Source organism: Lactuca serriola, chromosome 2, assembly GCF_051521515.1.
Source record: "Lactuca serriola cultivar US96UC23 chromosome 2, Lser_US96UC23_V15, whole genome shotgun sequence".
NCBI classification, from domain to species: domain Eukaryota; kingdom Viridiplantae; phylum Streptophyta; class Magnoliopsida; order Asterales; family Asteraceae; genus Lactuca; species Lactuca serriola.
In genome coordinates, this window is record NC_136409.1 from 161,575,141 (window position 1) to 161,601,467 (window position 26,327).

Here is a 26,327-nt window from a genome sequence, read left to right on the forward strand (position 1 = left end):
CATCCACGAGCTAAAATGATCTCTTCATTTGTGTCCCAAACACCGGTCATTTTGAGAGATAAGGTTTAAAATTTATAGAAAATAAAAAAGGTTCTATAAATGAAGAAGGTTTGAATATGATGAAAAATAAAGAAGATTGTTGGTATTTACATTAGTTGATGAATGGTTTACAATTTTAAATTTTGAAGAAAAAACAGTTATATTTAAAAAAAAAAGTTTATTTTTTAAATGTAGTAGTTTTTTTTCCCGAGTTAACCCTTCCCACTCAACATACCGAATTGAGGGTGCGGTGTTACACGTAGGACCTAGGACGTGCCGAGCCGAGCTCACTCTGGAGCATCTCCATCTAGCCTAATTTATTAAGATTAAGTTATTATTTGAATTCAACGTTACTTATACTTGGATCAAGTAAACTTTTTCAACAATGAAATTTGTGAAACTTTGGTGGTTTTTATGAATTTGTTTGTTGAGCACAAGAATACACCTTTCGAGGAACCAATTTTGAATTACCACACATTTTACCAATGCAACCACCCTTGATTGACTCAAACGTCAAACCAAACACCTCCGAGTCTCCTCTCCGTCAATGGCGTCCACCACCTCCCGTCGCCTACTTTTCTCCTTCTTCATCACCGTCTTCGCAATCTCCGCCGCCGCAAGACCTTGCAAAACCATATTCTTCATCACCTCCTCATCCCAATCCCATGACCCCACGGCCACCAATTCCCATCGTCTCACCTTCTTCGTCACCCAAATCCGCCAATTCCACCGCCCTGTTGACTCATTCTCCTCCGATGACGTTCTCACTTCGCATTCGCAGACCTATTATTCCTCCTCCTATGCTTCCTCGGTCAAAACCTCGATTCGCGATCGCACCATGGACATTATGAGCATCGTCGGCGCTCTTCTCTTTGGTGTTGGATGCGGAGCCCTAACTGCGGCCACCATGTATTTGATCTGGTCCATCTTCTTCTCCAGATGGTTTGATTTCAGCGGTGATTCCGACGAGGAGGACGAGGAGTTCCATTACCATGACGAAGAGCCTCACATCCGTCCTGATGAGATTGCATGCGTTGATATCCCTGGCGCTTCCAAACCTGTCCCTCCTTCTGCAGAAGAAGTTGACGCCATGAAATCGACGAATCGGTGATTTTGGTAACATATGTAATTTAATTTTCCTTGTTATTATTGAAATAATATACCATATTGATTTGCCATTGTGTTTGTTTATGGTTTATGATGTTGTGGTATCATATTTTATTTGTGTTGGGAAATGGGAAAATTAGAAAAACAGGGGTGTTATTTTAATTTTAATCAAAATAGTTTTTGCTCGTTTGCTCTTAGGTCTATAGTTTAAATTTGGATATATCATGTTTTTTGTGTTAAATACAATGTCATTTACCTGTTCTACGTTTAGCCATGAGACTGGTTGATGACTACATTTACTTGTTATATATTAGCTATAAGACTTGTTGATGAGAATGTGTTTGTCTTTGGACCATAGCATCTAGGTTTTTTATAATTATTAGTTATAGATGAGGGACAAATACCATAAAAGTTTAAACATTTTCATAATTGTGAAAAGTCATATTATTATTATTTTTTTGTTCTGACCATAAATGAACGTAGAGTTATCATTAGGGATGAGCATCGGAACCGGGTACCCGCTTTTGGAACCGGAACCGCTTCGGAACTGCCGGTTTTGGAACTGGAACCGCCTCGCCTTAAGCGGTTCCGGTTCCGATTCTCGTTTTTTCGGAACCGCTACCTGCCGGAACCGGTTTATATATATATATATATATATATATATATATATATATATATATATATATATATATATATATATATATATATATATATATATATATATATATAAACTTCATATAAATATGTGTTACTTAGACCGGTTTAGAATATATTGGTCTGATTTTGTCCGTCTTTGGTCCGAATTGATTTGATTTGGATCGAACTAAATTGCAGTTTTATCGAAAAAGTTCACAAAATTAATGCGACCAGGTTACCCGCTCCCGGAACCGAAACCGCCGTTTCCGGGACTAGTTCCAAACATTTAAGAACTGTCTAGAGCGGTTTCGGTTCCGGTTCTAACTTTCTAGGAACCGCCGGTTCCGGTTCTCGCCAAATGAGACGGGTACCCGCCTACGTTCATCCCTAGTTATCACTTTAGCCCATTTAACAGGTTTTATGATTAAGTCAGTTAATTTTTATGCAAAATCAGTCTTAAAATTAGGTTTAAAGTTCAAATTTAATCCCTATAATTTGCAAAAAATTACACCATATGTTCAAAACTCGGTCAAATGTTTTTTAACTTCTTCATTTTTATTTATTTTTTATTTTTTAGTCAAAACTAAACCTGGTTTTATATATTTTTTTTCTTTTTCGTTTTTTTATTCTGTTTGCCCTATAGATGAGGTACGTTTTTTTTTATGTTTTTCCTCGGCTCTTTCTGGTATCAAATCTCAATCCATTTTGGGCCCAAAGGATATGAGGTCAAAGCGATTTGGACTTTGTAATATAAGCTTATATTATTATTTAGTATTTTAGTCTTGTATACGACTATAGCTTACATATTGCCGCTGTACAAGATTCATATTAGTTGTGATATCCGTATATTATACTGATTTATATAAATCAAAAATTAAATATAAAGGTTTATAGAAAAATTTATTTAAATTGGAAATTTTAGATTTTTTAATTTAAAATTTAAATTAAAAAAAACATATTAACTACAATCTATGTGATTAGTTATATTGTAATTTATTGACAATTTTTAGTTAAGACAATTATTAATTGAGGTGTAAATATCATATATTAATTAAGAAAAGATAAAACAATGAGAAAATGACATAGGAAAAAATTTATTCAAAAATATTAAAAAATGTCATGTGTCCAAATGAATGAGAGAATGACATGTGACAAAAATAGTTTGATTTATTACGAAGGATTAGAAATTTAAAACTTAAAATTTAAATAAAGAAAACATATTAAATATAATATGAGTAGTTATATTGTAATTTATTGGCTATTTCAGTTAAAACATTATTAATTGAGGTGCAAATATCATGTATTAATTAAGAAAACATAAATTAATGAGAAAGTGACACAGGAAAAATATTTATTCAAAAATATTAGAAAATGTCATGTGTCCACATGAATGAGAGAATGACATGTGACAAAAATATTTTGATTTATTAGGGAGGATGAAAATGGGATATTTCATGGAATATAGATTTTAGTAGTGACTTTTTCATATCATTATTCATGGCCAGCGACCGTTGACAAACTGTATGGTATCACCAACATCCAATCGTCCATTCTCATCATTCTCCACCTTAAAAAATGAACTATGATGCATAATATGAATTATTTAACACCCATTGTAACTACTTTGATGTGGTTGATCATCTCAAAGAACCGAAAGATAATACCATCCTTTTTGCAAATGATTTTGAAGAAGAAAGTGACAGCTAGACAAGTTTGGAAGGATCTCAAAACCCTATTTCGAGATAATAAAGACGCAAAGGTGATGCAACTTGACATTGAACTTTGAAACATTCGCATTGACAACTTATTGATAACTGAGTACTACACACAAATCAAGACTATTGTGAATTTACTTGATAACATCGACACAACCATACTAAAAAAAGAATTAGGTAACGTACACAATTAATGGTCTTTCACAAAAGTTTGATTATTTGGCTAGTATTATACGTTATTGTACTCCTTTGCCCTTATTTTTTGAAATGCATTATATGCTCCTTCTTGAGTAACAAAGCAGGGACAAAATGAAAAACAACAATGTTTTCGTCTCCTTGTCACCTATCCTTTTAGCAGTTGAATCATCTCACCATGAATCAAATAATCAAGGAGGAAATAGCCATGAAGGTCATACCGGGGAAAAATCAATCGCGGTTGGGGAAACTATTGAGGTGGTCAAAATCAAAGGGTTTAAATCTTCTCCAAACATGTTTTAGCAAAGCATGTAGTGGACTATGGACGGTATCCGATTCCCGATGGTCAATCAGCCTAACAAAGTTTTCGGACCACATGTCAAAAAGGCCCATTCTAGTTTCAACCACAAGGGTAGCCCACCTTCTTTTTGGTTATTCTTACCACTTTAACAAATTAGCAACAAACTATGCACCCTTCCCCTTGACAACAACCTGGTCAATAGCTCTTTTCATACGCCCGGGAAAAATATGGGTTAGCTTGTTTCCAATTAGGCCACTTTGCTCGACAACAACCTTGGCAAAACAATTGTGCTTCAAAGTTCATGATTAACCCACTAATCTTCCGCAAATGTTCAACATGATGACTCTCAATGATTTAAGGAATCCTAATTAGTATATAGTTTTCGATGTTATGGAACACTTGCATGAGATGAAGGTATACTTTTTTCCGTTAGAAATAATTTCATTCCTTCTTGCGTATTAGTTGGCGATGGGTCAAATATTTCTGTAAATAAATTGTCTAGAACTATTCTTCTTAATTCTAGGTTTGATCATCACTTATCCGTCAAAAATATCCTTATTACCCCTCAAATTATAAGGAAATCTCATTTATATTGAGAAGTTTACTCAAGATAACAAATGTGTCATTGAATTTGACGAATTTAGCTTTTGTGTAAAGGACTTGTCAAATACTCCTTTGATATGATAGCACGGGTGACCTATATCTTCTCACCAAACCCATAACTCAAGCTATGATCTATATCACTCCTTTCGCCTGATACAAGTGTCTCGTACGTCCAAGTCAACAACCGCTACAACATTTATTTTCTAGTCATTTGCATCCTTGTATTAATAAAAGTCTTCAAGCTTATGTCATGCTTTTCAATTAGGGAAGTGTTTTAGAATTCCATGTAGCTTGTCTCATTTTGTTGCAACTTTCCTTTCATTTGATACATTTTGATATGTGGACCTAACCAGTTACAAGTGTGCCTGGAATAAAGTATTTCGTTGTTTTTCTAGATCACTTTAATTTTCATTAGGTGTATCCTCTTCACATGAATTTTGATGTGGTTGTTGGATTAGGTGTCTAAGCTCATAACTATAATTGGTATGTAACTGATTTGATTATAGCATGGTCCTTTGGGTTGCCTTCACCATAGCAACTAGATAGGATGAGTTTTGGATAAAGAGGTTAATAAATGGTTTATTGATATATTATAAGAATAATATATTAATTATATTATTTAATTAGTATTGGTCAGAAATTAATTTAGTGATCAAAGGAATTGATTAAAAGAACGGGGCCTGATTATGTAAATTAGAGATAGTTGTAGTTTTGGGCTGATGGACTCTATTGAAAATGGTGGACGAGAATCTATGGCAAGCCCCATAGAGTTTTCATCCAAGGCCTATCATATGGGGTTTCATGGACTTCTTAGGGCCTAAGCAAGGAAATTAGGGTTTCCAGCTGAAAACCCCAGTAGCCTCAACTATAAAAGGAACCCCAGCCTCTAGAAATCGACCTACCTGCTTCCCAAGAGAAACCCTAGCTAATTTATACCTCCTTCTCCCTTATTCTTTGCTTGTGGTGTTTGTGACTCCATTAGAGGTGCAACACTCGGGGCACTAGGCTTTCGAAGGTCAAGGAATTAAAGATGGAGTACTTGTTACTACAAGATAACAAGAAAGGTAAGATCCAAACCCTATTAGTTTCGATTATGTATCTTAGGATTAGGGTTAGTCTTTGGAAATCTTGTTTGCATGTATAACTTGAGAAAAACCTGGATCCAAAGCAATTAGAGTTGCATGTGCAGATATGAATGTTGTAATGCTCAAAACCATCAATAGTCACCAAAAAGTTTACATTTTTGTAGGTATGCTAAAACCAATTTCATTATAATATTCAATTGTTACAATGTGCCAATAGTGTTGAATTTAATAATTGAATCTAATAACACTCAATTCCTCCAACTTTGTGATTCTAGTGGTATCCATATATGGTAATACAGGTTTCATATTTGTATACCTTGTAACAAAGTGGCAAGTTCGAACTCATGTTATGATCTATAAATAATATCATGCATGCCCTTTTGTTTCATGATCATCTTCCACACATGTATTAGGTAGAAATCTTACACATGGCCACTCATCTCCTCAACAAACTTCAATCTATCGCTCTCCAAATTGACACTCACTATCATAAGCTCTCCCACAAACAATCCACATATTCTTACATTCGTGTTTTCGACTACTTATGACACCCTCACCTTGAGGTACCTCATAAACTTTCTCCTTGTCCAATCTCGTGCATATTTATCGAATGTCCTTCGTATCATCGAGATATCGTTGTCTTAATTTAGACACAAAAAATCACTTTTTCGAGACATGTTACATTTAATGAAAATGTATTCCCTTTTTGCATACATGTGACATCTCTATTTTCACGGCCAGAAAAAGACCGATTTGTTTATGCTTATTTAAAAATCAGTGTATTCTTTTTGAGGAATAAGATTACGGAATTTGTTCCTAGAAAACATGATAATGATATTATCAAAGCATTTCCGAATAAATGTATTTTATTTATATTAAAACATTGGGATGTCATCGTCAATTCAAAAACATAAGCATAACGAAATATTACAAGCCTTATAGTAATTAAACTAGTGGCCTAATACTCCTTGAATCTCTCAACATAATGTATCTTTAATATCGCTACCTGTGATACAATAAACTTAGTGGTCAGGTTGGGAAACCTGGTGAGTATATAGGGTTTTCAAACCATAGTAATATAATTATTATGTTTAATCATCAAACAATTAACCCAATTTCTCATCCCCATTATCTTCTTTATTCTTAAGGATCTACCCTAAGGATCATCTATACTGATAGTACTAGTTCAGGGCATGATACTTGTCAATAGGTATTCTTCAATATTTATTCCTAAGGATTTGTCCTAAGGAATAGGCACAAAGTCCATCGCTGCCAGGGTTTATCTAATAGGCACTAACTCCATAGTTTCCAGTATTATCCATTAGGCACTAAGTCCATAGCCGCCAATGTTCTTCTATAAGGCACTAAGTCCATCGTTGTCGGGGTTTGTCTCCTTTATTGACAATATTATTTTAGGGAATCCACCTACAATACATGTCAAGGAATTTTTAGAGTACATCTGGTGAGCACTTAGTTCAAGAACACCTACAGGTTGCTAGTCTGTTAGCGTTCCACTAGACTGTCTAGAATAGTTTGTGGTTATCATCTATACTCTGCTAGATGACATCATCTTTAAATTCAAGGCCTCTCATCATCTATTTCATCTTTCATCTCTAATCTTCTACATCATCTTTCATCTACCCCTCTTTACCCAATATATTTATAGGTATAAAAATACATATACAATTTAAATCAAGTAAAACATGTATAAATCGTTCATCTAACATAAATAGCAGGAACACAGATAATAAGCACATATAACATGTAATTAATATTAAATACTTCATATCTATGTGTCAGATGAGGGATGAGCATTTGGACCGGGGAACCGACCGAAACCGGAACCGGATAGAACCGATCGGGTCGGGACCGGGACGATATTCTTGTGGATTTTTGGAACCGGGAACCGGTAGGAACCGGAACCTGTGGAACCGACAAAAACCGGAACCGTATTTTGCTATTTCTTGAGGATTGGTTCCAACATTGAAGACACGGCAAGAACCGGTAGGAACCGGGAACCGGGAGAACCGAAACCGGTAGAACTGGAGGTCCGTTCGGTTCTTAATTTCGGCCAACTTTGGGTCCTGGGTTGGTTCCATCCGGGTCGGTTCCTTTGCTTATCCCTAGTCAGATGAAAGTAACTATGCACTCACTTGTTAAAGTGACGACTCGAAATTCGGACAGCGCTTCGCGTTTAGCAACTATCTTTTCCTTTGACATAACCTAGTTTCATTATCACTAAGTCTTATTCTAATATTTATTGTGACTAATTATTAGTCTAGATTCATTATTAATTCAAAGTCTACTGATCTGTAGATGATAAGGGACAACCAGGTAGGATCATATTGGAGGTAAGATTTGTTTGGTATACAAAGTATACTGTTTGAAAATCCCACTTTAAACACGTCACTAAATCTAACCTAGACATCATCCCCGTAAGTAGATCAATCAGTATAACGACTTGGAATCACTGATAAATCTTATTTATAGGTTCATCATAATGATAATGAACTTAAACATAAGTTATACTTAAAGTAAGGTAAGCATAACTCAACTTACAGGTGGTTTAGCGAGAAACCAGACTTTTCGCGGGCAAAGCTTCTAAGTCGAAAGCTCTACTTCTCGGGGATTTCTAACGCTCCGTAGCATTGCTGCTAACACCTAGGAAGTGCTAGAAAGGCATTGAGGCCTTGGGGCAGGGGGGGGAGTAGGATTGATTAGTGTGAAGAATGGAGTGAATTTTGACTTTTATTTATAGGCTAGAAGTGGTCAAGTACATAGGGCGTACTAGGGGACACGCGTCGGCACCAGATCGCAAGCCATGGGGAAGAAGGTATGGTGCCAGATCGTGACACGTGTTGCCCTATGGTTAATCAAAAAATTAATTATCTTGTAAAATCCATAACTTTTGCATACAAGCTCCGTTTTTGACATTATTTATATCTGTGTGTATCTATCGACATGATCTACAACTTTCGTTTAGACTCCGCCGACTAATTTTGACTTTATTATTAAAGTTATATTTTAATGGGCTTAGATAGTTAAAGTCCGTTAAAAATTCATAACTTTGTCATTTGACGTCCGTTTCTGACTGTCTTTATATCGTTGAGCTCCTATTAACAAGATCCTCAATTCTCGTTTAGATTGTGTAGGCTAATAATCGATCTTTATATGAAGCCATAACTTCCTCAAATGAAGTCAGATTTGGACGTTCTCTATATGCACACTCTTGGTTTACCGACTACTGTGACTTTTGTTTAGATTACTAAGGCTAAAAAGTAATTTATCAAAATTTTCTTGTTACGTTACGGAAAGTCATGCCGGTTTAAATCGCAAAGCTTCAATGGGTCATAACTTCTTCGTTATAAGGAGGATTTTAGCGTTCTTTATATGTATGGAATTCTTGTGACATATACTATAACTTTGGTTAATATTATTTATCCTAAATAATCTTCTATCAAAAAGTTATTTTTAACGCTTATTATTTCTAAATTGACTAGTCCGAATTTGCGGGCGTTACAATACATGACACTAAATACACCTCCATCCTATTCCTTCCTAGATACTCAAAATGATACAAATTTGTTCACTTATAAATTCCTTCACAACCATGCCCCTTCATTAGGTCATTCACAACAGTCGGATATCACTCCTCTAAATTTGAAGCCTCTAAATTCCTTCAATCTGTAACTACCCCCTCAGAGTTGCACACCTAGTAGCCAACTATCGAAGCCATTGTCTCAGTATTGACTGTGATTAAAATTTCAACCCTATCGTCAAACTCGTGCCTATTCAGACATTTCTTAGTCTATTTGTTTCTTACTAATGGTATGGGTTGACAACTTGATGTAAAGAATGATTTCATGTACGGTTACCTTCGAGAAACAGTGTATATGCATCAACCACCCAGTTTTCGAGATCCTTCAGCCCTTGATCACGTGGGCCTACTATGAAAACAGACTCCTCGTGTTTGGTACCATTGGTTTGCTCAATTTTTATCACGACTTTAGTTCCACAACAGTCATTGTGACTCATCCTATCTTATATATCACAAGGGATCTCATATAGTATCAGGATATATCTACTACTTTATGTTGATGATATTTTGCTGACAACATCTTCTCCTACCTTGGTAAGTGTTAAATATGACTTGAGCAGTTGGAATCAAAGTTATAGCATTTGGGATCATACTGGAGCATTTTGATATAAGATGGAGCATTCTAACATAAAGGTGCTTCTGGTGCTCTCTTGGTGAAAAGATGTTGCTTGTGGTGCAAATATATGCATGGTTGTGAAAAGCTTCTCTCTTGGTCTAAAGGTGCTCATGGTTGTGCAAAGATGTTTTCTTGGTCTAAAGGTGCGCCTGGTTGTACAAAGATGTTCTCTTGGCACAAAGGTATTGTTGGTTGTACAAAGGTATTCTCTTGTAGTAAAGTAAATGTGTTACTTGGTTCTAAATGTGTTCTTGGTAAGAAGGTGCTTCTAGAATGGTGATGGTGTCTCATGTTTAAGGTTGGGTCATGCATATCTCTCAAGAATGAATGTTTTAGAAGTAAATACACAACGACATGTGATTAGTGACACATTTCTTGGTAAGAAGGTGCTTCTAGCATGGTGATGGTGTCTCATTTTTTTGTTATTGATTGCATTTGATTCCAAAGGAAGGGAGAATGCATTTTTAAAGAGGTACAATACTGAAATGCGATTTGTACAATGAATTTATGCATTAAAATCGTATTTGGTCAACACAATTAGATGAGTCAAAGACTAATTCAAACATTCAAATTGCTATCTCCTTAATTTTTTTCTTAAAATATGGGAGACTCATTCAAGTCCCTTTTTGTCTATAAAATCCACTGCCCGACCTGATATCGATTTATAATCTTCAGGTACACTCTCTACCCCTTCATCTGCATTCTTCTCTAGCAAGAACCCCCTCTCTATTTTCTGGTTTTATTTTTTCGATTTCCGCTTCTATATATTTTGGTGATATATTTATGTTGATTAACAAAGGTATATTTTTCATTTTGGTGATGTTTTGATTCAGCGTATAGGTATGATTTTGAGTTATGGAAGGTGGATATGGTGTAAAAATGGCTTGAATCATTAGATTTTAGAAGGTGGACTTTTGAGTAAAGGTTGGTGGATAACTGCTTTGGCTTCCATCACCATTGTATCTAACCATCGCACAAGCACTACGACCACCGCCCATATCCCACCACTCAATCTGTCTCTCTTGATCTATGAACCTTAGATTATTTGCCACTGAACATTGTCTTCCTCCCATGCTCTGACTTTGTGGTCTTTGTCTCTTCCTCTTTCTATTTTTTTATCACAGTTACATATGCATTGTATGCTTCATAATAGATTTGGATGTTCTAATGGCTTGCTAATCTTATGTTTTTTGACAATTTATGTCAGTCTTGAACCCACTTTGACTGGTTTGAAAAAGAAGCCCAATAAGGTATTCTTATATTTATGTATAGCTTTGTTCAAGAACCTGATATTTAAGTAAATGATTTCTATTTATTGAAATATTTTTTGTTAGTTTAATATTGCAAATCTATCAGTAAAAGATCTCTATTGACACACATCTAGAAGTGGGGGATAAAGTTTCAGGCATCTGATATTGCAATAAAACAAGAAGGTTAGGTTTGTGATAGGTATATGTTTTTAAAATATATTTTAAATACGCCATTGTGTCAACCTAAAACATTTTCAAGATAATATTGCTTTAATCGATTTCAGTTATAAAAGAAGCACATGTTGGCAAGGTCAAGTAAATTGATTTCATTATATGGACCATGGGGCTAAGCTACCTGTACACATAAAAAAGTTCCAGTAAGCCTTTTTTTGTTTCATTGTTGTTATACGCGTGATATAGATACCGTAGGGGGTGGGGGTCGAAGCTCATAAGAAAAAATAGAGAATATGATCATGTAATAGAAATGCATGAAAGTATGTGATCATTTTAAAAATATATAACCTTTTGACTAGATTTGAATGTTAATTAAAAGTTTATATATTTTTTCGATTGATATTTTGTTGTTGCTCACATAAAAGAGAAAGTCTTCATATTTTTGGGTTAATAAGTTACCCCAAAATTCATCGATAGCGTCCTCGAACGGAAAAATAATTTGATTCTATTTTTCATTTTTTGTTCATTATACAATTTTAAAAAATTTCGATACTATTTTTCTCTTTTCGTTCACATTTCATCAGATCTGAAAATTGCAGTAACAGGCTTGACAAGGTTTTTTTTTTTTTTTTTTTTTTACATTGCATAAGATTTGTAATCTTTCAAAGAATGGTTTTTTTTTTTCATGTCTGTTTTCACATGGCAAGGTTTGATGCGAAATGACTTCTAGGGTATATATATGATCTACTAAAAATTGTATTATACTTTCAGATTGGGTAAACTTGAAACTTATGGTATTCTACTTTCGTGAAATGGTTAAAATATGTTTTGGGATGGACATTTATAAGTGTTTTACAAATGGCAGTATACTTGACATATTATTCTATTTTCAAAAGGGCTAGCATATCCATGATGTACTTGAAATGGCATTGTACTTTAAAGACTTTTTCAAAACCTTTTTGAAGTCTATTATTAGTAATACCAGGTCTGATGTAAGGCTCTTCATAAAGAATATGTTTTTATGATAAACTTATACAAGGTGTGGAATGTTTTAGAAATGACATTCTACTTATACAAGGTCTGTATTCTTAGGTTTACCTACTCTGATGCCAGGGGCGGAACACGATCAATATAAATAGGGGGGCCAAAACATAGACATATCCGTAATTTTTTTTCTGGATGAAGTCATACTCTAATGAATGTAATTTCCTATATAATTAATAGTTCATTATAAAAAAAATAGTTGCTCTCATGAATGATATCCAAATGGCAAACTGATACATTTCTAGTTTATATAACTTCATATTATAATAAAAATATTAATATAAATATAAAAAAAAAACATTAAGTTACAATTAAATAAAATATTACTTATGTGGTAGAGGTTTATATTGAAAAACTAATTAAAATAAACATAAAAGACTATGCTAATCAACACTAAGGATTTACTACATTTAAAAGAAAACGGAAATAGTACACTAGAAGACTAGGAGAAAGAATTAAAAATTAGTTCAAGTATTATTGTGATGCTGGCAAGTTTTCCAAAGGCTATCCTCAAATACAATTAAATAATAAATTAAAAGTAATACTAGTGGACAAAACCAAAAAGAAGAAAAATGAACAAAAGCAGAACTCAAAAGTCAAAAAGCATTACCTTCATTACAGTTATCCCCATGGTTGCAAAATAGAACCAGACGGAGATGGCGATTGTGGAGGCTGTAAGTGTGTGAGCGGTAAGCAAGATCCATGAAGACGAACGACAGAGTGAGAGCAAAGATTGAGGATATGTGATCAACCAGATCCCATTTGAAGCAATGATTATACGGAATAGCGAGTTACCCGGTTATTGGATGCATTATCTCTTTTCCTCCTGTTTGATTTATGTATGTTTATATTCTTATAATTATGGAATCGATTCTTAAATCTTAAATTGGTATCTGTTTCGAAAATCCAGAGATGCCAATACAGTAATTAACTTTAAGTAACAAATTAATTTATAAAAAATTCAATTTTACAAGGCTAAAAACCAGGGGGGCCATGGCCCCTCCTGGCCCCTTAAGGGATCCGCCACTGTCTGATGCAAGGTCCTTTTTGAAATCCAAATATGAAGGATAGATTTGAGAGGCCGATTTTAAAGAGGTATGATAATAAATTCAATTTGGTGTATAATCAAATGGATCTCCTAGATTTTTTTAGCAATTTGGTCAAAATGTTGGATGTGATTGAAATAAGAGATGTTAAATGTGCTGTGAAATGAGTTTGTGTCATAATTGTTTGCACGTCATTAGAGGTTAAAAGAGATTTGTAGAGCTTCTAAAAGAAAAACAAAATCACAGTAATGTATACAATATGGGTTTTTTCTTTTTTCAAGAAACGTTGATGTATAAATTAAGCCAGATAATTTAAGTCATATACTCAACATGTAAAACTTATGTCATAAAAATGGAAATTACTAGATTTTCATTTAAGTGCATTTACTTTTGTTAATTAGACGTGGACTATAATTTAATTATTTGTTGGTACGGATATGTTATGGGGTGGAGAAATAATTGATATTGATTGTGTTTGTAATACGTAACTTCTTTGAGGTGTGGAAATTAGAATTGGTTTTTAGTAAATATGTTTGATGGTTTCGTGTCATTGTTAATTGTTATTTTGCTATTTAACATTTTGTGGTTTCATTAATAGTTAATATTGAAGGGTTACGTACATATTTAATAAAACTCTGTATCGATTATACCAAATTTGTATAAAAAAATTTGGATTTATGAAATACTTAATGAGATGCCAAACTTAACTATCTTTTTTTAACATATCTACCCACCCAAAAGGAAAATAATCGCCTAAAAAAACTTTTCACCGAAAATAAAATTTTAATCACCCCGTGCTCTCCGGTTGCTGCATGTTGTCACCCGTCACTTGGCGCGGGTAAACGGATAGTACCTTAATATATATATATATATATATATATATATATATATATATATATATATATATATATATATATATATATATATATATATATGGTCAAAGTCTGAAAATTAAGAGGTACAAAGCCTAATGCGATTTGTACAATGAATTTATGCATTAAAAACTTATCCGGTCAACAAAAATAAAAGGCTAAGCGGGCCTTTGAAGTTTGAATCATTATTCCTCATTTTTAGCCACTTGAACCAGACAAACTTCACTTTCAACCACTTGAGTCCAATCATATAAAACCCTAAAGTTCTAAGCCCTCTCAATCTAAGACCAACACATCTTCACCATCGTTCCTTATATGATGCAGTTTTATAACTCCTCCATCATTCTCACCTTGTTGGTATTTTCTTCTTCTCATGATTTGGTTCATTTTTTTTAAAAGGTTTTGGAGATGGTGGTTCTTAAACCAACGACAGTGTTCCCCTCTCCGATAGTTTTAGGTAAGAAGTAAGAACCCTAAATCAATTTATGTTGTTTAGCTCTAAGCTGATATAATTTTTAAGTTTCGTTTCAATTTATCATCTTTTTTTGTTTTGCCATTTATATAACCCTACCCCCACCTCTATGGGTCGACCTGGGTTGGGTTTGGGTTCAACCCGTTTAAGATATGGGTTGAAAATTTCAACCTTCTTAACCGAGTAACTTCCATCCTCTGGATATCTTTTATATACTATGTTTTTTTATTTCCTTATTTTCCTGCTCTGTTAGTATCTATTTATCATTTCTTTTATAGAATCTTTTCTTGGCCTTCTTCTCAAACCCCTTCTCTTCCTCAACAGGGAATTCGTGCAGAACCCTTTCTTTATATGTCTTGACATTCTTCATGTGTAGCTCCTTCTTGTGGTGATCGATCCCCAAAGCATTGAAAAAAGGAATTGACTTCTCCCAGATTCCTATCGTTCAAGGAATATCTTGTGTGCCAACCAAACCTGGAAGGTAGTGCCAGATCCCTAAGGATGCCAGACTCTCATTCGAACCCGATTTAGTCAGCTTTCTTAGCTTAATCCCTTATAGTGTTCATACCATAGCATGGAAAGGAAAGCAATTAGCCAAGCTATGAAAGAAGAGTTTCATTGATGGCCTTTTTGTCTGCTAGAGGAACTGACATCAAATTCAACTATCTTAGCTTGCAGCATCAGAAGAAGAGAGTATGACTCATCGGTGTAAAAGATTGATCCCTATTGCGGGGATGAGAGAAAAGAGTGAGATGACCGAAAGGGAATGTGTGCAAAGATGCATATTGGTTGAATAGGAAGCTAACCAAGGTACTGAAAAGACAATGGCAAAAGGTAGAATGAACGAGGTTTCTCCAAAGCGGGATGAACTCAAGGAAAGCATTCGTAGGAGCCAATAGAAGGGAATGCGGTTTCATCAGCTACGCTTTATGCGCCAGGTTTTCAGACCTATCCTGTTGGATGTCCTAAATACCATTTTTTCCTTTATTAGGATGCTTTTTGTTCGGATTAGCCTATCCACAAGAGAACTTTCTGAATTGGATAGTTTGACTGCGAATCTTCTTGCTATCAATACCCTGAGTTTAGTTCAAAAGGGTGATCTAGGATTTGCTATTACCTATCAAGCTCGAACAGTGGTGAACTATCCAGCTGCTAAAATCCATCTTTAATCAATTCCTATGAGGGCGTGATAGACTTTGATCTGTATTTGAATCGTTTAGAGTGTTAGCAGATTTCCTTAGCGGGGAAGTCACTTGTCTCTTTGATTGACTTTCATTCAATATCCCATTCCCGCTACATCAGCTGGTCAAAGATCACCCCAAAATTTATTCGAAAGTTGCGGTTAGCATGGCAGTGTGAGGTGCATGTCGATCTCTCCGAACCATTATACCCCAAACCACGACGAAACAACCCAAGTTGGTTTTCTATATGACCGACATAAGAATCGACTTGTTAGATATTACGGAGGTTTAGTAACCCAAGTTAGGTTGATCTGTTTATGTAGTTCCCGAACCAACCTATTAAATAAATGGGTTAAACTTGGGTTAACCCATTTAAAATCAATTAAATAAATTATATAATTAAATATTATACCACTTCAAATATAAAACGTAAATAAGACTTCATAATTATGACAAAAACACAATCATAATTCATAAATACAAATAAGTTGTTCAAATAACATTAAAAATGTTTAGTTTCATAGTGATTTTGGAGAGTGACCAGTATTATCAACGCTAAAAAAAGGATGGAAATTAGGATTGAATTTTATTAACCATAGATAATAATAATGCAACATTATAATTTACAAATTAATACTTTGATTAATACATGATAATATTCAAATAATATTATATATATATATATATATATATATATATATATATATATATATATATATATATAACTTAAATGGGTTGACGGGTTGATAATTTTTACCCAATCCAACCTAATTAAATAATTGGGTTAGGCGGGTTGACCCATTTAAGTTAAATGAGATGAAAATCTCAAGCCAACATGCTAGCTAATTTCGGGTTGGATTGGTGGGTTGGGTAGATTTTTGCCAGCTCTAGTCTCTACCATCTACTGCATGGCCAGTAGAAAAAAAACCCTAATGGCAGCTGGAACAAGAAACTCTAACGACAATAGATCGTTAAATCTTTTTTCCATGTTTAGTTGTGACTAGATAATGTTGTGAAATACTATGAACGACCGCTTGACACATACTTATGAGTCTTTTGATTTGGTAAACATTTAGTTGTTAACATTGTTTATAGTCCTAATTTTTCACATTTACCACTTTTAATGTTCTGATAGTTACCAATTTGCACGGGGAAACACCGTCTATTCAAAAGACAGTATAAAAATTATTGAAACACTAGCTGGAGTTTTAACTTATTCTTTGGGTTTGTAGTCATGGTAATCAAGTGAGAAAATAAACATTATAGTCCACACACACACACACACACACACACATATATATATATATATATATATATATATATATATATATATATATATATATAGGGGACAGTTCAAATAAAAACAGTAAATAGTGTGAGAACGTAAAAACACATTTTTATGTTATTATTCTGCAATGAATTTTGTATCAACAACTTTATGTCATTATTCAGCAAAGAATAAATGAATAGTCAAAGGTTAAAATTAAAATTAGAATTTACTACAAAAATGCGTATACATAAGTTTATAATAGAATAATAACATTGTAATGAATATATGACTAATCGAAAGTTAATATTTATATTAAAATTACTTCAACAATACACATATACAAAATTCATTATAGAATAATAACATAAACATAGTGTTTTTACGTTCTCACACTATTTACTGTTTTTATTTGAACTTCTTCTATATATATATATATATATATATATATATATATATGTATATATATGTTCAAATGAGAATATTTTTTAGAATGAGAACAATTGAGAACAAATTTAAACCACTCATTTATGTTTTCTATTTTCTTGTCTGCACCTCCCTACGCCTCACTCGTTCTCTCATCGGAAACCACTTTCATATATTGTCTTCGAGCTCCTTTTCTCCATAATCTCCAAACTTCCCATCCTCGTATTCTCGTTTCTCCTCTCATAACCACCATTTCTTATTTGGAAGCCGATCCACTCGCCAAACAAACGAGTGATTTGATTTCTGAATTGTGTTGTTCAAGTGATTCTTCAATATACAACGAGTTTTTTTTGCTAGGGTTTCAGATCCCGATTACCTTTTGGTTCCTTATTTTAGAGCAGGCGTCGAATACATTTGGTAATTGTCCTCTATTCCTTACACATATTTGTTCTTATGAGTTATAAATGACGTCAAATACATATTTGTTGGATGATTAGTGATTCTTATTGTTATTGTTGCTTCATTACTCTTTCATTTGGGGTAATTAACTTCTATCTTGTTTCATATAATCTCATAGACATTGTGACAGCTTACAGATTTTTTATGAACACCAAGTGTTCGATGAAATGCCTCAATGAAAAAACCTCCACAATTAAATCAAGAATAAGGTGGTGTATTTATTGTTGCAGTCCGTAGGTGCTTGTTGATGGTTTTTTTGCTGAAACAACATCATTTTGATGTATCTGTTTAATTTGCCTCTGTTTTTTTTACTGGACTTCATTTCCCCAAACATATTCAACAACTTGAATGTTTGGTTGTTGAGATTATAAACTGGATTTTATATTCTTGCATAGTTTCCCCAAACATATTTTGATATCTTTGTTTAATTTGCCTCTGTGTAGGACTCGAAAGAGGTGACTTAAAGAGCTTAATGGGTTAAGTTGGCAACTTAACCCCAATAAGTTTGAAAGTGACATTTTATTTGAAAATCATTAACTTTGAACCCTTACGTTAAATTGAATTTCATATCTCTATAGCCTAATAATTAACCAATAATCATGTTAAAAAGTGATAAAATTAAGGCTTAATCATTAATTCCTTAATAGAACACCAAAAATGATTTAGAAGATATTATGATCAATTTTCCCAAATCTGTCCTCCAACTTCTAAAATCCGTGCAAGTCAATACGAGCATCTAAAAATCATGAAACTTAGTTTTCTGGAAATTTTAGTGTGTCTACTTTCTTGAAACTTTGAATCACATTTCGAAATTCCAAATCCTTGAGGGGTAAAATTGGCAATCTTCTCAGGCTGGTCCATGCTGTCACAGATTTCATGCACTATCTTCAAAAAATCATAATAAATTCATGAGGACTCCAAATGCCAAAATTCCAAAGCCTATAGTTAGATATGGGTGTATAGTTTCCAACATATAAAGAGACTGATTTAATTATTAGTAGATTCATACAGTTTATTCCAAGGGTGGTGAGTGGTCCAGAAAGTTACAGTTAAAAGTTACCAACTTGTAAATTTAATATAAAATAAGCCAAAAATCATTAGAATGAGATATTTATATTTCTGAAAAGATAAAAGGGGGAATGTTACCAATATAATTTTATCAAAATTTCATAATGGGTTTAAAGGTAAGAAAACATATCTCAAACAGAGGACTACAATCAAATAGAAAATAAAGAAATATGTACATAACTTTTATAAGATTAATACAACAAACACAAGCAAAATAATGTAATAATTTTTGTGTAGGTTCTCAGAAAGGAAAGGATCCATCTTGCTCATGCTAGCTAATTTTCAAGATCAAGGAGGTGAGTACTAACTCTCCTATTATGTAGGCATTACTTGTTTTATGTTATTGTTCACAGATACCCTAATAACATGTGATTATGTGTATCTAATCACATATGATTTATGTGGCTAAGATTCTGTGACATCCCCCAATTTCACGGCCAGAAAAGACCGATTTTCATTTATGCTTTTAAAATAATTTCAGAGTAAATCCTTTTGATTTGAAAGAGTTGCGGAATTTGTTCCCAAAAACAGAGTATGATAAAATAATATTTACCAAAGCATTTCATAAAGAAATGTATTTTCATTATATAATCAAAACTCGGGATGTCATGTTCTGATACAGACCATAAAGCATAAACGATAACATAACAAGTCATTCAACAAATATATACATATACAGACTTGTAAACAAAACAACTTGATGATTCATCGATCTTATGCCCTTGCGCCACTTCCTGTAATACAAATAAAACTGAGTGGGTCAGGCTTGGGATCCTAGTGAGCATATAGGGTTTTTAACCCGCAATAAATAATTATATTTACTTTTACCAACCAACAATAACCTGATTACCCATTCCCGTTATCCTCACTTTACGTCCCTAAAACAACATCTATCTCGAGGGACCTAATCTAGGATTTTCATCGGGACAGACAATATTGCTAAAGGGTTTTCTCAACAATAGATGTCCTAAAGGCAACCATGAGGGGGATAGAGTACACCGGTGAACACATCGTTCACAACACCTATAGATTATGAGCCTGCTAGCGTTCCACAGGACTGTCTAGAAAGAGTATGTGGTCGTTATCCATACTCCGCTGAATAACTAGATCAACAACAACAACATCGAGACCTCTCATCTGTTTATCACACATCAACTATCTACCCAACATATTAGTAGATAAAAATATATATTTTTATACATAGTTTAAAACCTGTATAGCATTCTCATTCAATACATATTCCAAACAACAGATGAGACACACACATAACACGTATTTCATAGAGAATAAATCAGATCTATGAGATAGAAGAAAGTGAATATACATTCACACATATAACAACAAAATATACACATAACACGTATTTCGTATAAAATACCTCATAATTATGTGTTAGAAGAAGGTAACTACACACTCACTTGATCAAAAGATGATCGGACAGCACTACGACTTGTAGAAGTAGTATTCTTCGGTAGATCTGGAAGATCTTCACAAAAACCGGGCTTCTCGAGGCAGAGCTTCGGCTCGGGAATTGCATTTCTCGGGATCTTCGGGGCTTCAGGACTTGCTTCGGGGCTCGGGAATGATACCGGGGCTTCGGGGTATAAGTTGCACGCAAATCGAGAAAACACGGGAGAGAGAGAAGAGATTTTTGGCAAAAAGTTCGGTTGCCCTCGCATGCCCTTTTATAGGAGCTGAGTCCTCGCTTTACGCAGGGCGTAATGCTCCGGTACGCGGGGCGTACTCCGGATCGGACCTCCAGGTGGCGACGTTTTGGTGGTTGATCGTGGCTCTCTCTCGGACCGCATAAGCCCAAGGTACGCTGGGCGTACTTAAAGGTTACGCGGGGCGTACCCTTCGGATCAGATCGGTGATTCCTCGGATATTATCCGAATTAAAGATTAAATAAATAAATATTAATTATTTAAAAACTTCAGAAAGTCATATCTTCATCATACGAACTCCGTTTTCGATGTTCTTTATATCCACGCGTAGGTGAGACTACGCTCTACAACTTTTGTTTAGACTCCATCGGCTAATTTTGACTTTATTTTTATTATTAACTTTTAGTAGGCCGGGACAGGAAAACTCCGTTACAAATTCATAACTTCTACATCTGACGTCCGTTTTCGTCTGTCTTTTTACCGTTGCACTACCCTTGGCGAGATCTTTGATTCTCGTTTAGATTGTTTCGGCTAAAAACCGCTCGATCTCAAATTGAGTATTTGGGTTGCATACTGCTAAGTCGAAACTTCAGAAAATCATAACTTCCTCATACGAAGTTAGATTTGGACGATCTTTTTATGAACGCTCTTGGTTTAATGAACTCTATGACTTTCGTTTACATTACCAAGGCTAAATATCGCTCTGTCGTAAATTCACTATTTACGTCATTCAGTGTTGTCGGTTCTGCCGCGAAGCTTCGACAGGTCATAACTTCTTCGCTATAACTCGGATTTCGGCATTCTTTATATATTCGGAAACCTCGTTTCAACTACTACAACATTATCCATAGATATCAGATTTATCTAACATTTTATTTTGATGCTTATTTTCATTCTTAATTTAATTAAGTCACACAACTAAGCACAAAACACATAATACTCAAATAATACATCTTTATTATTTCAAGACGGGTTACAAAGGTTAACCTAGACTATTATATTGCTATTAATGACAAGCCCAAAAACACGGGCGTTATAGATTCTTTTATGCGTTCTCAATTCAATAATTGTTTTTTTGCCACTTTAATCATATGTGATTAAATACATTTAATCAGATGTGATTATAGGTTTCTAATCACATATGATTTTATTTGGAAAAAACAAATCTTGTTTATTTAAATCATATGTGACTAGATACATACAATCACATGTAATTATATACACGGTAACAAATATTGAACCAAGAATGTGAAAACAAATCTTTATCTAAATTAATCATATGTGATTATATACATATAATCACATGTGATTATATGAATCTAATCTCATAAGATTTATGTGGACATAATTCATTTTTGCTTTGTCGATTAAATAGTTGTTCTCATGTATTTTATCACATGCGATTATATGTATAATCGTATGTGATTAAGTACATGAGCACAACTATTGAATTGAGAAGGAAAAAATGAATCTTGTCCACCTCAAATCATATGTGATTATATACATACAAACACATGTGATTAATTACACAAAAGCAATTATTCAGTTGAAACCGCAAAAGTAAATATTGTCTACATAAATCATATCTTATTAAATACATATAATCACATGTGATTATATGTATCGAATCATATATTTTTTATATGGATGAGATTCATTGTCACATTCTCGATTCAATAATTGTTCTTTGCCCACTGTAATCATATGCGATTAAATACATATAATCATATGTGATTATATGTACCTAGTCACATATGATTTATACGGACAAAAAATAATGATGTCTATATAAATCATATGTGATTAGACACATATAATCACATATGATTATTTACACAAGACCAACTATTGGATCGAGAAAACAAAGATAAATATTGTCCACATATATCATATGTGATTAAATGCATATAATCACATGTGATTATATGTATCTAATCACATATAATTTATGTGGAAAATATTTACTTTCACGTTCTCGTTTCAGTTGTTGTTCTTATGTGCTTAATTACATGAGATTATATGTATCTAATTAGATAAGATTTATATGGACAATATTTATTTTCACATTCTTGTTTAATAGTTGTTCTTGTACAATTAGTCACATATGATTTCTATACACAGGCTTCATTTTCGTGTTTTTGAGTAAATAGTTTTTCTTTTTCCACATTAATCATATGTGATTAATACATACAATCACATATGATTAAATATATAAGAAAAAATATTGAATCATGAATATTATCAATATAAATCATATGTGATTTGACACATATAATCACATATGATTAAGTACATAAGTACAACTATTGAATTGAGAAAGAAATAATGAATCTTGTCCACATAAATCATATGTGATTAAATACCTATAATCACATATGATTACATATATTAGAACAATTATTGAATCGACGCAAGAATAAATATTTTCCATACGAATCATATGTGATTAAATAAATATGATCACATGTGATTAAATACATAAGAACAACTATTGAATCAACATGTGAAAACAAATATTTTCCATGTAAATCATATTTGATTAAATACATATAGTCACATGTGATTTAATACACGATGCCAAATATTAAATCAAAAACACGAAAATAAATATGGCCTATGTAAATAATATTTTATTAAATACATATAATCACGTGTAATTATATGTATCTAATCACATATGATTTATGTGGACAATATTCATTTTTGCATTCTCGATTCACTAGTTTTTCATGTGTATTTAATCACATGTGTATTCATTTTTGCATTCTCGATACATATAATCCCATGTGATTATATACACGAGAAAAACTAATGAATCAAAAACATAATAACAAATCTTTATAGGTGGGGGTGAGGGTGGTGACAGCGGGTGGTGGAGGCGGAGTGGTGGTGATGGGTGGTGGTTTTGGTGGGTGTTGGGTGGGTGTGGGTGGTGAAGGTGGGTGGTGGTGGCGGGTGGTGCTGGTTGGGTGGTGATGATGGTGGTTGGTGATGGTGGTAGTGGGGTGGTGGTTGGTGATGGTGGTAGTTGTGGTGGGTGGGTGGTGGTTTTGGTGTGTGGTGGTGGAGGTTGGTGGTGGTGGCGGGTGGTGTTGGTTGGGTGGTGATGATGGTAGGTGGTGATGGTGGTAGCGGGTGGTGGTTGGTGGTGGTGGTAGTTGTGGTGGGTGGTGGTGGGAAGTGATGGGTGGTGGTGGTGGTAGTGGGTGGGTGGTGGGTGGTGGCGGGTAGTGATGGGTGGTGGGTAGTGGTGGGTAGTGATGGGTGGTAGTGGCGGATGGTGGTGATGGGTGGTAGGTAGTGGTTGTTGGTGGTGGTGGCGGGCGGTGGTGATGGGTGGTTGAATTGGTGTACATGGAGCATGGATTTTGAAAAAGTATATAAATGGGTTTTTACCTACTTGGTTAATTGAGTTTGTATTTAGTTCGGTGTAACTTGTAAGTTATAAACATAGTTGTAAAGATACATGTATGTTCATGAGTTGAAATAATAATTTGTATAAAACAAGATTACATGCAAGGCATACAAAAGTCCAATTTAAATTCAACTACATTTTTGTTTTTATGAATTTCAAACGAGAGAATTGACATTTACTTATTTTCAATTGTGAAATCTCATAATAACACTACATTTGAAAATCAAATCGATTAAAAGTGACTAATATGTTGGATTAGTGTCTAAGTCCATAACTATTTTGGTATGTACTTGACCCGATGGTGCATGGTCCTTTTGGGTTGCCTTCACCAAAGCAACTTGATTGGAGAAATAACTAGAGAGAGAGGTTATTATGATTTATTAATATATTATAAGAATAATGTATTAAAGGAGAAATCATATTTGTTTAATTAATATTGGTCAATAATTAATTAAGAATTAATTTTGTGATCAAGTGTAATTAATTAAACTAGAGGGGCTGAATTGTAATTATGTGATAGTTACAAAATAAGGTAAGGATTATCTTATTAATAGGTTGGACGAATTTAAGGTGATAAGGCCTTAGAATTCGACAAGGATAAGGGTTTTCAAGACTTATCTTATGGTTGCTTGGTGGGCAAGCAACTAGATAAGGATAAGGACTAAAACCCTAATCTCTACACCTATATAAAGACCCTCAAGGCTCATGAATTCGTCCATGCCTTCCCAAGAGGTCCTAGAGACGAATTCTTATACCTCTCCTCTCTCTTTATACCTTCTCCATTTGCTCTTGGTGTTTGTAAGCCATTAGAGGAGTGACACTTGTGACTCTAAGCCTACCAAAGTCAATTCAAGGAAGAATTGGGATTGTTATTGCAACATAACAATCAAGGTAACATCTTAAACCTAATTGTATGTTAATATCGATTCCCATGTGCTAGAATTAGGGTTTATAGTCTTGGATAACTTGCATATACAATAGAGAAACCTAGATCCAAGCATTAGGGTTTGTATGAGCGCATAGGATGTCTTATGACCAAAACCCATCAGTGGTATCAGAGCCTAGACTGGTTTCTATTGTATTGATGCTTGATATGTATGAAAAAATCAATTGTATGAACTTGACATATTAGGGTTTATTGTCAATAAACCCTAGGAGGCTAAGTTTTTTTTTCAAGATTAGGGTTTGCAAACCCTAATTTGCAAGAGTTTAAATAAGATCTTTAAATCCTTTCCTTAAACCCTTAAATTTCGAAATCTAGGGTTTGTTTTAATCCCTTGATTTTCGAAATTAGCCTCCTCCCCAAGATAAGATCCTAAATTTTAGGGATTTGGATTATCCCATAACTTGTAATTATCCTCTAATTGTTAAATATGGTAATTATAGATTTTGCATTATCCTATCCTTATTTTCGAAATCTATAGAGATATTTAAGGGATTAAGAAATCTTAAATGTATAAATGGTAATTATCCTCATGATTTAGATAATCCCTTATGATTTAATAATTAAATTAATAGTCTAATTCAAGATAATTATTAAATCAAGAGTTTTAATATTTAATTTTTTTTTAATTTAAATGTCATAAATTCGAAATTTTTTAAGAAAGATTAAAACTAAATTGTTTTGAAAAGTTTCAAAACTTGCCCTCAAGTTTTGGAATTTAAATTTTGATTAATTGTTTAATTTTGATGTATATTTAAATTGTAAACCCTAATGTTTTTGAAATGTTTCAAAACTTGCCCTCAAGTTTTGGAATTTAAAAGTTTAATTAGGAATGTTAAATTCTAAAACCTTATTATAGTTTTGAAAAAGTTCAAATCACACCCTTATGGTTTTATTAATTAATTAAGGTGTATAATTAAAAGAGGTTTAATAAATCCATAAAGTTTTTGGTTTAAAATTTAATTGAATTAAAAGTATAATTGTTAAATTTGACCACCTAATATTTTAAAAGTGTAAAATACACCCTATACTATATATAACATTAAAAGTCTAACACTATATATATGTATGAGTAAAAGTCAGTCTTACCGTTAGTAGGCCTCATTCACGAAGCTAGTCTATAATGGGTGTTTAAGGAAATTGCCTATAAA

At 33.6% G+C, this 26,327-nt stretch overlaps 1 protein-coding gene and 1 long non-coding RNA gene across 3 annotated transcripts; both read left to right on the forward strand.

The window, feature by feature from the left end:
• Window positions 1-586: 586 nt before the first annotated feature.
• LOC145089721 (uncharacterized) lies at window positions 587-1,150 on the forward strand. Its single transcript, XM_079028119.1, has one exon. The coding sequence runs from the start codon at window positions 587-589 to the stop codon at window positions 1,148-1,150; it is 564 nt and encodes a 187-aa protein (XP_078884245.1).
• A 9,447-nt stretch (window positions 1,151-10,597) lies between these two features.
• Window positions 10,598-11,629, forward strand: LOC145090546 (uncharacterized). Of its 2 annotated transcripts, none has more exons than XR_013701641.1 (3): window positions 10,598-11,145; window positions 11,230-11,344; window positions 11,430-11,629. It is a non-coding gene; the product is annotated as an uncharacterized LOC145090546 (long non-coding RNA). The 2 variants fall into 2 exon arrangements; XR_013701640.1 differs by having other exon boundaries at window positions 11,230-11,328.
• Window positions 11,630-26,327: the final 14,698 nt, after the last annotated feature.

Excerpts from the sequence above, each read along its gene's own strand:
- LOC145089721 (XM_079028119.1), top strand. The coding sequence starts at position 587 with ATGGCGTCCACCACCTCCCGTCGCCTACTTTTCTCCTTCTTCATCACC.